General features: G+C 42.3%; 1 protein-coding gene across 1 annotated transcript in view; it reads right to left on the bottom strand.

Moving 5' to 3' along the window:
* Positions 1-13,426, bottom strand: part of LOC140198396 (contactin-associated protein-like 5) — a 1,159,251-nt gene that overhangs the window by 296,002 nt on the left and 849,823 nt on the right. Inside the window, exon 16 of the mRNA XM_072259489.1 lies at positions 198-368. Coding sequence (XP_072115590.1) covers positions 198-368 — 171 coding nt within the window. The remainder of the gene's footprint in view (positions 1-197; positions 369-13,426) is intronic.

Consider the following 13,426-nt stretch of genomic DNA (forward strand, 5'->3'; position numbering starts at 1 on the left):
TGCAGAAGATAGTGAGGTTTAGCTGATCATGCTGGAAGGACCAGGGGTGTTATCATTGTGTCATGTTTTATGCCAGGATGATGGAGAACTCCCACATGACCATTGTTCTTTCGATCCTGATGGTCCTGAGCTAGACAGGACTTCACTTGTAACACTGACTTCAACCCAGAATTATTTCACTGTCAGATGACACTTACAATTCAGCTCAATCCTTATGAAGTCCTTTATTCCCAGGTTCTCCAGGAAAACCCCCGAGGAAGCCGTAGTTTTGAAGAAAAATGTAATGTCTGCGCTTAGTTCCCCATGGAACGTTGAGAAATGGAGATACGAGGACTCGGTGTTAAATGAAGCTGCATTCCAGTAATTGCCTGTGTGAAAAGTTACCAGACTGTTAGAGAGGAGACCATGTCGTTCATTTAACAGTATAAAATAGGTCAATGCATAGCAACACAATTACATACTCTCAAACTGCTGTCATATAAATAATTAACTTCCACTACTTAGCTGTCAATTTTCTCCATTCAACCACCAGGGGAAAAAACATAAGAATATTCACAATAAGAACCAAATTGGGCCATTCTGCCCCTCAGTTCTGCTAGAGTATTTACTAAAATCATGGTTAATTTGACTATGACTTCAGCTTCAGATTTCCATCTACACCCACTTATGTTTCCCATTCTTTCTATCCATCATTGCCTTAAAATATTCCAAGACTCTGTTCTATCAACCTTTGATGACAAGAACATCAAAGATTGAAGTTTTAAGTTCAAGCTTATTGTCATCTGATAAGTTAATAAATATAATTCAAAATGCATGTAGTGCACAGCACAGGTAAACAGTAAACAGTTCGCTGTCCTAGTGATGACACCTCGATGGTGACAGGGTTTTCATTAGTCTCACAGCCTGGGGGAAGAATCTGTTACCCAGCCTGCCATTCCTAGTCCTGATGCTCCTGTTCCTCCTACCTAACTGTAGTGGATCAAAGAGATTGTAGGATGGGTTGTAGGAATCCTCAACAATGCTTCGAGCCCTCTATATGCAACACTCTCAGTAAAAGATTCACAACTCTCTGAGAAAAACAAAATGTTGCCTCATCTCTAGATTGTGGGCAGTTGTTTTTTATTTATAAATAGTGAACTTAACTCAAGACTCAAACAAAATAAAACATTCTCTCCACATTTTGTAATCATATATATTTCAACAAGACACCTCTCATTTTGTAAGGTTCTGCTAATACAAGATAACTATATATAAATTTTCTTTTAAAGATACACTCAGTGGCCACTGTATTAGGTACACCTCTACACATTCATATTAATACAAATATCTAATCAGATTATCATGTGGTAAAAACTCAATGCATTAAAGCATGCAGACACGGTCGAGAGGCTCAGTTGTTATTCAGACCAAACATCAAAATGGGGAAGAAATGTGATCAAAGTGTCTTTGACCGTGAAATGATTGCTGGTGCCAAATGGTGTGGTTTGAAAATCTCAACAACTGCTGATCTTCTGAGATTTTCGCACACAACAATCTCTAGAGTTTACAAAGAATGGTGCAAAATAAGACAAAAGAAAACATACACTGAGTGTCAGTTTGGTGGCTGAAAATGCCTTGTTAATGAGAGAGATCAAATGAGAACGCCCAGAGTGGTTTAAGCTGACAAGAAAGTGACAGGAACTCAAATAACTACATGTTACAACAGTGGTGTGCAAAAGAAGATCTCTGAAGCCTTCCAAGAATCCAAGTGGCCGACATCACTGATTATGATATAGTTGGGATCACAGAGCCATGGCTCCAGGGTGACCAGGGATGGGAGCTCAGCGTTCAGGGATATTCAATATTCAGGAGGGATAGACATGAAGGAAGGGGAGGTGGGGTGGCGTTGCTGGTTAAAGAAGAGATTAACACAATAGAAAGGAAGGACATAAGCCGGGCAGATGTGGAATCGATATGGGTAGAGCTGCGTAACACTAAGGGGCAGAAGACGCTGGTGGGAGTTGTGTACAGGCCACCTAACAGTAGTAGTGAGGTCGGAGATGGTATTAAACAGGAAATTAGAAATGTGTGCAATAAAGGAACAGCAGTTATAATGGGTGACTTCAATCTACATGTAGATTGGGTGAACCAAATTGATAAAGGTGCTGAGGAAGAGGATTTCTTGGAATGTATGCGGGATGGTTTTTTGAACCAACATGTCGAGGAACCGACTAGAGAGCAGGCTATTCTGGACTGGGTTTTGAGCAATGAGGAAGGGTTAATTAGCAATCTTGTCGTGAGAGGCCCCTTGGGTAAGAGTGACCATAATATGGTGGAATTCTTCATTAAGATGGAGAGTGACATAGTTAATTCAGAAACAAAGGTTCTGAACTTAAAGAGGGGTAACTTTGAAGGTATGAGACGTGAATTAGCTAAGATAGACTGGCAAATGACACTTAAAGGATTGACGGTGGATATGCAATGGCAAGCATTTAAAGGTTGCATGGATGAACTGCAACAAATGTTCATCCCAGTTTGGCAAAAGAATAAATCAAGGAAGGTAGTGCACTCGTGGCTGACAAGAGAAATTAGGGATAGTATCAATTCCAAAGAAGAAGCATACAAATTAGCCAGAGAAAGTGGCTCACCTGAGGACTGGGAGAAATTCAGAGTTCAGCAGAGGAGGACAAAGGGCTTAATTAGGAAGGGGAAAAAAGATTATGAGAGAAAACTGGCAGGCAACATAAAAACGGACTGTAAAAGCTTTTATAGATATGTAAAAAGGAAAAGACTGGTAAAGACAAATGTAGGTCCCCTGCAGACAGAAACAGGTGAATTGATTATGGGGAGCAAGGACATGGCAGACCAATTGAATAATTAATTTGGTTCTGTCTTCACTAAGGAGGACATAAATAATCTTCCAGAAATAGTAGGGGACAGAGGCTCCAGTGAGATGGAGGAACTGAGCGAAATACATGTTAGTAGGGAAGTGGTGTTAGGTAAATTGAAGGGATTGAAGGCAGATAAATCCCCAGGGCCAGATGGTCTGCATCCCAGGGTGCTTAAGGAAGTAGCCCAAGAAATAGTGGATGCATTAGTGATAATTTTTCAAAACTCGTTAGATTCTGGACTAGTTCCTGAGGATTGGAGGGTGGCTAATGTAACTCCACTTTTTAAAAAAGGAGGGAGAGAGAAACCGGGGAATTATAGACCGGTTAGCCTAACGTCGGTGGTGGGGAAACTGCTGGAGTCAGTTATCAAGGATGTGATAACAGCACGTTTGGAAAGCGGTGAAATGATCGGACAAAGTCAGCATGGATTTGTGAAAGGAAAATCATGTCTGACGAATCTCATAGAATTTTTTGAGGATGCAACTAGTAGAGTGGATAGGGGAGAACCAGTGGATGTGGTATATTTGGATTTTCAAAAGGCTTTTGACAAGGTCCCACACAGGAGATTAGTGTGCAAACTTAAAGCACACGGTATTGGGGGTAAGGTATTGGTGTGGGTGGAGAGTTGGTTAGCAGACAGGAAGCAAAGAGTGGGAATAAACGGGACCCTTTTCAGAATGGCAGGCGATGACTAGTGGGGTACCGCAAGGCTCAGTGCTGGGACCCCAGTTGTTTACAATATATATTAATGACTTGGATGAGGGAATTAAATGCAGCATCTCCAAGTTTGCGGATGACACGAAGCTGGGTTGCAGTGTTAGCTGTGAGGAGGATGCTAAGAGGATGCAGGGTGACTTGGATAGGTTGGCTGAGTGGGCAAATTCATGGCAGATGCAATTTAATGTGGATAAATAGTGAAGTTATCCACTTTGGTGGCAAAAATAGGAAAACAGATTATTATCTGAATGGTGGCCGATTAGGAAAAGGGGAGGTGCAACGAGACCTGGGTGTCATTATACACCAGTCATTGAAAGTGGGCATGCAGGTACAGCAGGCGGTGAAAAAGGCGAATGGTATGCTGGCATTTATAGCGAGAGGATTTGAGTACAGGAGCAGGGAGGTACTACTGCAGTTGTACAAGGCCTTGGTGAGACCACACCTGGAGTACTGTGTGCAGTTTTGGTCCCCTAATCTGAGGAAAGACATCCTTGCCATAGAGGGAGTACAGAGAAGGTTCACCAGATTGATTCCTGGGATGGCAGGACTTTCATATGAAGAAAGACTGGATGAACTGGGCTTGTACTCGTTGGAATTTAGAAGATTGAGGGGGGATCTGATTGAAACATATAAGATCCTAAAGGGATTGGACAGGCTAGATGCAGGAAGATTGTTCCCGATGTCGGGGAAGTCCAGAACGAGGGGTCACAGTTTGAGGATGGAGGGGAAGCCTTTTAGGACCGAGATTAGGAAAAACTTCTTCACACAGAGAGTGGTGAATCTGTGGAATTCTCTGCCACAGGAAACAGTTGAGGCCAGTTCATTGGCTATATTTAAGAGGGAGTTAGATATGGCCCTTGTGGCTACGGGGGTCAGGGGGTATGGAGGGAAGGCTGGGGCGGTGTTCTGAGTTGAATGATCAGCCATGATCATAATAAATGGCGGTGCAGGCTCAAAGGGCCGAATGGCCTACTCTGCACCTATTTTCTATGTTTCTATGTTTCTATCCACTGACTCTTCTTTGTCTATCCTTTCTGTTATTTCCACAAAGAATTCCAACAGGTTTAGAAACATAGCAACATAGAAAATAGGTGCAGGAGTAGGCCATTCGGCCCTTCAAGCCTGCACCGCCATTCAATATGATCATGGCTGATCATCCAACTCAGAACCCTATGTCTGCCTTCTCTCCATATCCCCGATCCCGTTAGCCACAAGGGCCTTATCTAATGGCCTCAACTATTTCCTGTGGCAGAGAATTCTACAGATTCACCACTCTCTGTGTGAAGAAGTTTTCCCTCATCTCGGTCCTAAAAGGCTTCCCCTTTATCCTTAGACTGTGACCCCTCGTTCTGGACTTCCCCAACATCGGGAACAATCTTCCTGCATCTAGCCTGTCCAATTCCTTTAGAATTTTATACGTTTCAATAAGATCCCCCCTCAATCTTCTAAATTCCAGTGAGTATAAGCCTAGTCAATCCAGTCTTTCATCATGTGAAAGTCCTGCCATCCCAGGAATCAATCTGGTGAACCTTCTTTGTACCCCCTCTATGGCAAGAATGTCTTTCCTTAGATTAGGGGACCAAAACTGCACACAATACTCCAGGTGTGGTCTCACCAAGGCCTTGTACAACTGCAGTAGTACCTCCCTGCTCCTGTACTCAAATCCTCTTGCTATGAATGCCAGCATACCATTCGCCTTTTTCACCGTCTGCTGTACCTGCATGCCCACTTTCAATGACTGGTGTACAATGACACCCAGGTCTCGTTGCACCTCCCCTTTTCCTAATTGGCCACCATTCAGATAATAATCTGTTTTCCTGTTCTTGCCACCAAAGTGGATAACCTCACATTTATCCACATTAAATTGCATCTGCCATGAACTTGCCCACTCACCTAACCTAACCAAGTCACCCTGCAACCTCTTAGCATCCTCCTCACAGCTAACACTGCCGCCCAGCTTCGTGTCATCCTCAAACTTGGAGATGCTGCATTTAATTTCCTCGTCTAAGTCATTAATATATATTGTATACAACTGGGGTCCCAGGACTGAGCCTTGCGGTACCCCATTAGTCACTGCCTGCCATTCTGAAAAGGATCCCGTTTATTCCCACTCTTTGCTTCCTGTCTGCCAACCAATTCTCTATCCACATCAATACCATACCCCCAATGCCGTGTGCTTTAAGTTTGCACACTAATCTCCTGTGTGAAACCTTGTCAAAAGCCTTTTGAAAATTCAAATATACCACATCCACTGGTTCTCCCCAATCCACTCTACTAGTTACATCCTCAAAAAATTCTATGAGATTCGTCAGACATGATTTTCCTTTCACAAATCCATGCTGACTTTGTCCGATGACTTCACTGCTTACCAAATGTGCTGTTATCACATCTTTGATAACTGACGCTAGCATTTTCCCCACCACCCATGTCAGGCTTACCGGTCTATAATTCCTCGGTTTCTCTCTCCCTCCTTTTTTAAAAAGCGGGGTTACATTAGCCACCCTCTAATCCTCAGGAACTAATCCAGAATCTAACGAGTTTTGAAAAATGATCACTAATGCATTCACTATTTCTTAGGCTACTTCCTTAAGCACTCTGGGATGCAGACCATCTGGCCCTGGGGATTTATCTGCCTTCAATGCCTTCAATTTACCTAACACCACTTCCCTACTAACATGTATTTCCCTCAGTACCTCCATCTCACTAGGCCAAATATGATGGCAGAATATAGTATGTTTGTCAGGCAAGATTTCTCCTTAAGGATACCATGCTGACTTTGGCCTATTTGATCCCATGCCCTAACCTTAACCCTAACGATGTTGGAAAGAGGTATCTCAAAACCTCTTTCCAACATCTTCCCAACCACCTGTCTGGCGAACTGGTCTATAGTTTCCTTGCATCTGCCTCCCTCCCTTCTTAATATGAAGCTATCAGGCAGGAACTTGTGAGCATAAATTGGGAGCAGATTTTCTCGGGAAATGTATGGCAGAAATGTGCCAAATGTTCAGGGGATATTTACATGGTTTTCTGCATATCTATATTCCAATCAGACAGGGAAAGGATGGTAGGGAACAGGAACCATGGTGTACAAAATCTAGTCAAGAAGAAAAGAAAAGTTTACAAAAGGTTCAAAATCCTAGGTAATGATAGAGATCTAGAAAATTCTAAGGCTAGCAGGAAGGAGCTTAAAAATGAAATTAAGGGAGCCTGAAAGGGCCATGCGAAGGCCTTGGGAAGCAGGATTAAAGAAAACCCCAAGGCATTCTACGAGTATCTGAACAGCAAGAGGATAAGATGTGAGAGTGTAAGACCGATCAAGTGTGACAGTGAAAAAGTGTGTATGGAACCGGAGGTACTTAATGAATACTTTGCTTCAGTATTCACTACGGAAAAGGACCTTGGCAGTTGTAGGGGTGACATACAATGGACTGAAAAGCTTGAGCACATAGACATTAAGAAAGAAGGTGTGCTGGAGCTTTTGGAAAGCATCAAGTTGGATAAGTCACCGGGACCAGACGAGACATACCACAGGTTACTGTGGGAGACGAGGGAGGAGATTTCTCAGCCTCTGGCAATGATCTTTGTATCATCAATGGGGATGGGAGAGGTTCTGGAGGATTAGAGGGTTGCAGATGTTGTTCCCTTATTCAAGAAAGGGAGAAGAGATAGCCCAGGAAATTATAGACCAGTGAGTCTTACTTGAATGGTTGGTAAGTTGATGGAGAAGATCCTGAAAGGCAGAATTTATGAACATTTAGGGAGGCATAATATGATTAGTGATAGTCAGCATGGCTTTGTCAAAGGCAGGTCGTGCCTTACGAGCCTGATTGAGTTTTTTGAGGATGTGACGAAACACGTTGATGACGGTAAAGCAGTAAAGGTAGTGTATATGGATTTCAGCAAGGCACTTGATAAGGTACCGCATGCAAGGCTTATTGAGAAAGTAATGAGGCATGGGATCCAAAGGGACCTTGCTTTGTGGATCTAGAATTGACTTGTTCACAGAAGGCAAAGAGTGGCTGTAGATGGGACATATTCTGCATGGAGGTCGGTCACCAGTGGTGTGCCTCAGGGATCTGTTCTGGGACCTCTCTCTTTGTGATTTTTATAAGTGACTCGAATGAGGAAATGGAGGGATTGGTTGGTAAATTTGCTGATGACACAAAGGTTGGGGTGTTGTGGATAGTGTGGAGGGCTGTAAGAAGTTACAGTGGGACATTGATAGGATGCAAAACTGGGTTGAGAAGTAGCAGATGGGAGTTCAACCCAGATAAGTGTGAAGTGGTTCATTCTAGTAGGCCAAATACAATGGCAGAATATTGTATTAATGGTAAGACTCTTGGCAGTGTGGAGGATGAGAGGGATCTTGGGGTCCGAGTCCATAGGACACTGAAAGCTGCTGCGCAGGTTGACATGAACATAACAACACCTTATATTCCGTCTGGGTAGCCTTCAACCTGATGGCATGAACATCGACTTCTCTAACTTCCGCTAATGCCCCACCTCCCCCTCGTACCCCATCTGTTACTTATTTTTATACACACATTCTTTCTCTCACTCTCCTTTTTCTCCCTCTGTCCCTCTGAATATACCTCTTGCCCATCCTCTGGGTCCCCCCCCCTTGTCTTTCTTCCCGGACCTCCTGTCCCATGATCCTCTCGTATCCCCTTTTGCCTATCACCTGTCCAGCTCTTGGCTCCATCCCTCCCCCTCCTGTCTTCTCCTATCATTTTTGATCTCCCCCTCCCCCTCCAACTTTCAAATCCCTTACTCACTCTTCCTTCAGTTAGTCCTGACAAAGGGTCTCGGCCTGAAACGTCGACTGCACCTCTTCCTAGAGATGCTGCATGGCCTGCTGCGTTCACCAGCAACTTTTATGTGTGTTGCGCAGGTTGACTGTGAGTTTAAGAAGTTATACAGTGTATTGGTCTTCATCAACTGTGGTATTGGGTTCAAGAGCCGAGAGGTGATGTTGCAGCTATATAGGACCCTGGTCAGACCCAGCTTGGAGTACTGTGCTCAGTTCTGGTTGCCTTACTACAGGAAGGATGTGGAAAGCATAGAAAGGGTGCAGAGGAGATTTATAAAGATGTTGCCTGGATTGGGGAGCATGCCTTTTGAGAATAGGTTGAGTGAACTTGGCCTTTTCTCCTTGGAGTGACGGAGGATGAGTGGTGAACTGATAGAGGTGTATAAGATGATGAGAGGCATTGACTGTGTGGATAGTCAGAGGTTCTTTCCCAGGGCTGAAATGGCTAACACGAGAGGGCACAGTTTTATGGTACTTGGAAGTGGGTACAGAGATGTCAGGGGTAATTTTTTTACGCAGAGTCGTGAGTGTGTGGAATGGGCTGCTGGTGGAAGTGGATACGATAGGGTTTTTTAAGAGACTCTTGGATAGGTACATGGAGTTTAGAAAAATAGAGAGCTATGGGTAATCCTAGGGAATTTCTAAAGTAAGTACATGTTCGGCACAGCAATGTGGGCCGAAGGGCCCGTATTGCGCTGTAGGTTTTCTCTGTTTCTTAAAGAGTGAAGTGACATTTGCAATTTTTCAATCCTCCAGGACCATTCTCAAATCTAATATTTTTTGAAAGATCATTGCTAATATCTCCACAATCTCTCAGCTATCTCTTTCAGAACCCTGGGGTATCATCCGTCTGGCCCAGGTAACTTATCAACCTTCAGACATTTCAGCTTCCTAAGCACCTTCTCCTTGGTAATAACAACCACACTCACATCTGCCCCCTGACACTCTTGCCTTTCTGGCATACTGCTAGTGTCTTCAACAATGAAGACAGACACAAAATACTTACTAAGTTTGTATTCTATTTCTTTATCGCCCCATTACTATACCTCCAGTGTCATTTTCCAGTGGTCTGATATTCACTCTCACCTCTCTTTTACTCCTTATATATCTGAAAATTTTTTTTGTTATCCCCTTTTACCTTATTAGTTGGCTTACTTTCATATTTCATCTTTTCTCTCCGTTTTGCTTTTTATTTGCATTATGATGGCTTTTAAAATCTTCCCAATCCTCTAACTGTTCACTAATTTTTGCCATATTATATTCCTCCCCTTTTGCTTTTATCCTGCTTTTGACTTCCCTTGTCAGCCATCAATAAATTATCATAAAGCATAGAACCAGTCCCTTCACCCATCCAGTCCATGCTGAACTGTTACTCTGCATAGTACCATTGACCCGCAGCTGAACCTTAACCCTCATGTACACGTACTTATCCAAACTTCCCATAAATATTGCAATTGAGCCCATATCTATCACTTCTGCTGCCACTCTAGTTCACCAGATTATCATGCAGATTGCTGATCCTGGTGACAGGCAAAAATAGCGTTTGCACTGATCCCTGCAGCACACCACTAGTCACAGACCTCCAGTCAGAGGGGCAACCTTCATATTCGATTATCTTCCATAATTATTTGCTGTACATGAACATCAATCTTCTGTAAATAATTCACAGCACACCTGTACCCATTCTGCACCCTCAAGCTCTGTAATCTCTTACCATTTGAATAACATGCTTCTTTTCACAGAATTCCTCTGTGTGCCAATTTGTAAACATACTGGTAAAAAGCATAATGTAATTTGTGTGGATACAGGTTTCCAAGGAAATTGGATCTATGAAATAGTAGACCAATTTGCTCACGGCATTCGAAGACAGAAAAAATCTGAACACCACCTTAATGCCATGTAAAAAAATGAAGTACTAAATCAAGTACCCTAGACTGGAAATATAAATCCATTTTGTTTTGCAATTACTTAGTTATATAAAGATGGAACCATAAAATAGTTTTGTTTTATTTATTTATTTATTCATTCATTCATTCAGAGAGTACTGAATAGGTCCTTCTGGCCTTTAGAGCCACACTGCCCAGCAACCTCGGATTTAACCTTTGTCTGATCATGGGACAGTTTACAATGATCAATTAACCTACTAACTGTTGAGTTTGGACTGAGGGAGGAAACCAGCGGACACGAAGAGAGCTCACACATTCCCTGGGGAGGACATACAATCTCCTTACAGATGATGTTAGAATTGAACTCCAAACTCCAAAGCCCCGGGCTGTAACAGTATGTACTAATTGCTACACTACTGTAGTGTTGTTTCAGCACAGAAGTGGACCACAAGCCAATATAGCTCCTTGCAATGGAATCTGTTCAGACCCATTCCTCCATTTATTTTCCATGGCCCTATAGGCCCTTCAACTATCTATCTCCCCTAACCCACAAGCACTCATTTACACTCATCACACACTAATCCCACTTTATTATAGAGTCACAGAATGGGAACAAACCCAACTTGTCCTTGCCACTACGCTGTTCAAATTTACCTGCATTTGATCCATATCTCTTTAAACCCCTCCTTTTCATGTATTTATCCAAATGTATTTAAAATGTTAAGATGGTACCTCACTCTACAGTATATATCCATCAATCTATGTATGAGAAAGTTTTCCTCAGGTCTCTTTTAAAGCTTTCCCTGGTCTAGAGGACCAATATCTGTTATTTTCTTTCCCTAGGGGAGAAAAAGACTACATCCTATTTACATCTCCCATGATTTTATACAACTCTATAAAATTACCCTCCAGCTTCCCAGGCTTCGGAGGGAAAATGTCCTAGCCTATCCAGGATCTCCTTATAATCCAAGTCTTTTCATCCTGATAATATCTGTGAAACAATTCCGTTCTTGCACTGAACATCCTTCCTAAACTGTGATGACAAGAATTGCATCAATGCTTCAGTTGTGGCAGAACTGCTGTTTAATGAAGATTCAACATAACATCCTTGCTTTTATAATCTATGCCTCTGCTTTTGAAGCCTCAGATCCCATAGGCTTTACTAACCACTCTCCCAACATGTTCTGTCACTTACAAAGATTTATGCCCATATACAGCCAGTTCCCTTGGCTCCTCAACAGCCTTTAAAAATGTACAGTTTACTGCACGTTTTATGTTCTTATTCTTCCAAGCAAAATTAATCACTATATTCCCTGGCCTGAATTTATCTGTCATGTGCCACCTAATTCAACAGTCAGTCCAATCTTCACTGAAATAAGTTATCAACATCCTCACTGTTTATATGTTTCTGAGCATCTGCTCATCTGTAAACAAGAAGATTATAGCGAAAATAACTCAGTCCAAATTATTTATATATTTCAAAAGGAGAATTATTTCTCACAGTTACTCCTTGGAGAGCTTGATGCAGACATCTCCATAGACAGAACAACAATTACTACATTCTCCCAGGAGGTTGGGTGAAAATAGAACAAGAAGTCATAGGTTAAGGGTGAAAGGTGAAATATTTAAGGCGAATCTGAGGGGAAACTCCTTCACTCAGAAAGTAGTGCTAGTGTGGAATGAGCTGCCAGCATGAGTGATAGGTGCAGGTTCAATTGCAATATTAAAGGGAAGATTGGATAGGAACATGGATGGGAGGAGTTTGAAGAGTAGGTAAATGGAACTAGGCAGAAAACCAGCCCACACGGTCTAGATGGGTCGAAGGATCTGTTTCAGTGACTTCCTTTTATTGTCTTGTAACCATGCCACTGAAGTTCCTACAATCCCAATGGTTTCAATTGTGTCGGAAAATCTATTACATGATACTTAGTCAAAGTTTATGATACACATCAGCTGAGTTACCCTCAAGGAACCCTCCATTACTTTGTTGAAGAATTTACTCAAAGTAATCCAGTTACACACCATCTTAATTTATGTTTGCGCACACAACGCTAAACATAATATGGTTTCCAAGCACGTGCTGGCAAATGTTTCTGCCTAAACTGTATTCATTAATATAATATTTTGATTGATGTCAATCAAAGGATAGATCAAATTATTACCACACAGTTAACAGATTTTTAAAAATAGATTAGAGATAATTTTATTGAAATGTGATACGAATATGAATATTTTCAGAATGAAATTAAGTAGTTGGATGAAGCATATAGAGTGCTCAGCAACCCAAACACTCATGAAAGGTAGCGGAACAGAACGGAGGCAAGATGAGATTAAAGATTAGCTTTATTTCTCGCGTGTAAATTGAAACGTACAACAAAATGAGTTGTTTGTGTCAAATCAAATCAGTGAGGATTGACTTGGGTCCAGCCTGCAAGTGTTGCCATGCTTCCAGCACCTGCATAGCTTACACTAAGACCAAAGACATAGGAGCAGAATGAGGCCATTCAACCCATCAAGACATTTCCACCATTCCGATGTGGCTGATTTACTATCCTTCTCACCCTTTCAACCGCATTCTCCCCGTATCCTTTGACACCCTTACTAATCAAGAAACTATCAACCTCTGATTTAAATATATCCAATGACTTGGCCTACTGGAGTATTGTGCAGCCGCAGGAAAAACATTTCCGTGCAAGTCTAGCGAAGATCCTTAAAAAGCAGGAAGTTTTTTCAGAGGGAGTCATTGATTGGAGTACTGCGCAGACACAGAGAAGCGATCCCATGCAAGTCTAGTGAAGAGCTTTAAAAAGCTAGTCTATATAAAAGAGAGGTACCACCTCGCAGGGCGGTCATCATGGGAGCGGTTATCATCAGAGTAGTAAGGCTTTGGCTCAACAGGGCTTCTTCAAGAACAGGCACAGGCAAGGTAAGTAGATAAGTTCATTCTTTATTTCTTCTTTTTTTCTGAATTAACTCTTGAGAGAATTGGGGGTACATCTGCAGAGCTAGTATTATGTTCTGAGTGTCAGATGTGGCATTTCCACGAGACTCCCAGCCTCCCTGATGGCCACAATGGCACCAGGTGCATCGAAATGCAGCTCCTTATAGACCGTATTAGGGAACTGGAGCTGCAGCTCGATGAC

The sequence above is a fragment of the Mobula birostris genome, chromosome 5, assembly GCF_030028105.1.
Source record: "Mobula birostris isolate sMobBir1 chromosome 5, sMobBir1.hap1, whole genome shotgun sequence".
Lineage (NCBI taxonomy): Eukaryota > Metazoa > Chordata > Chondrichthyes > Myliobatiformes > Myliobatidae > Mobula > Mobula birostris.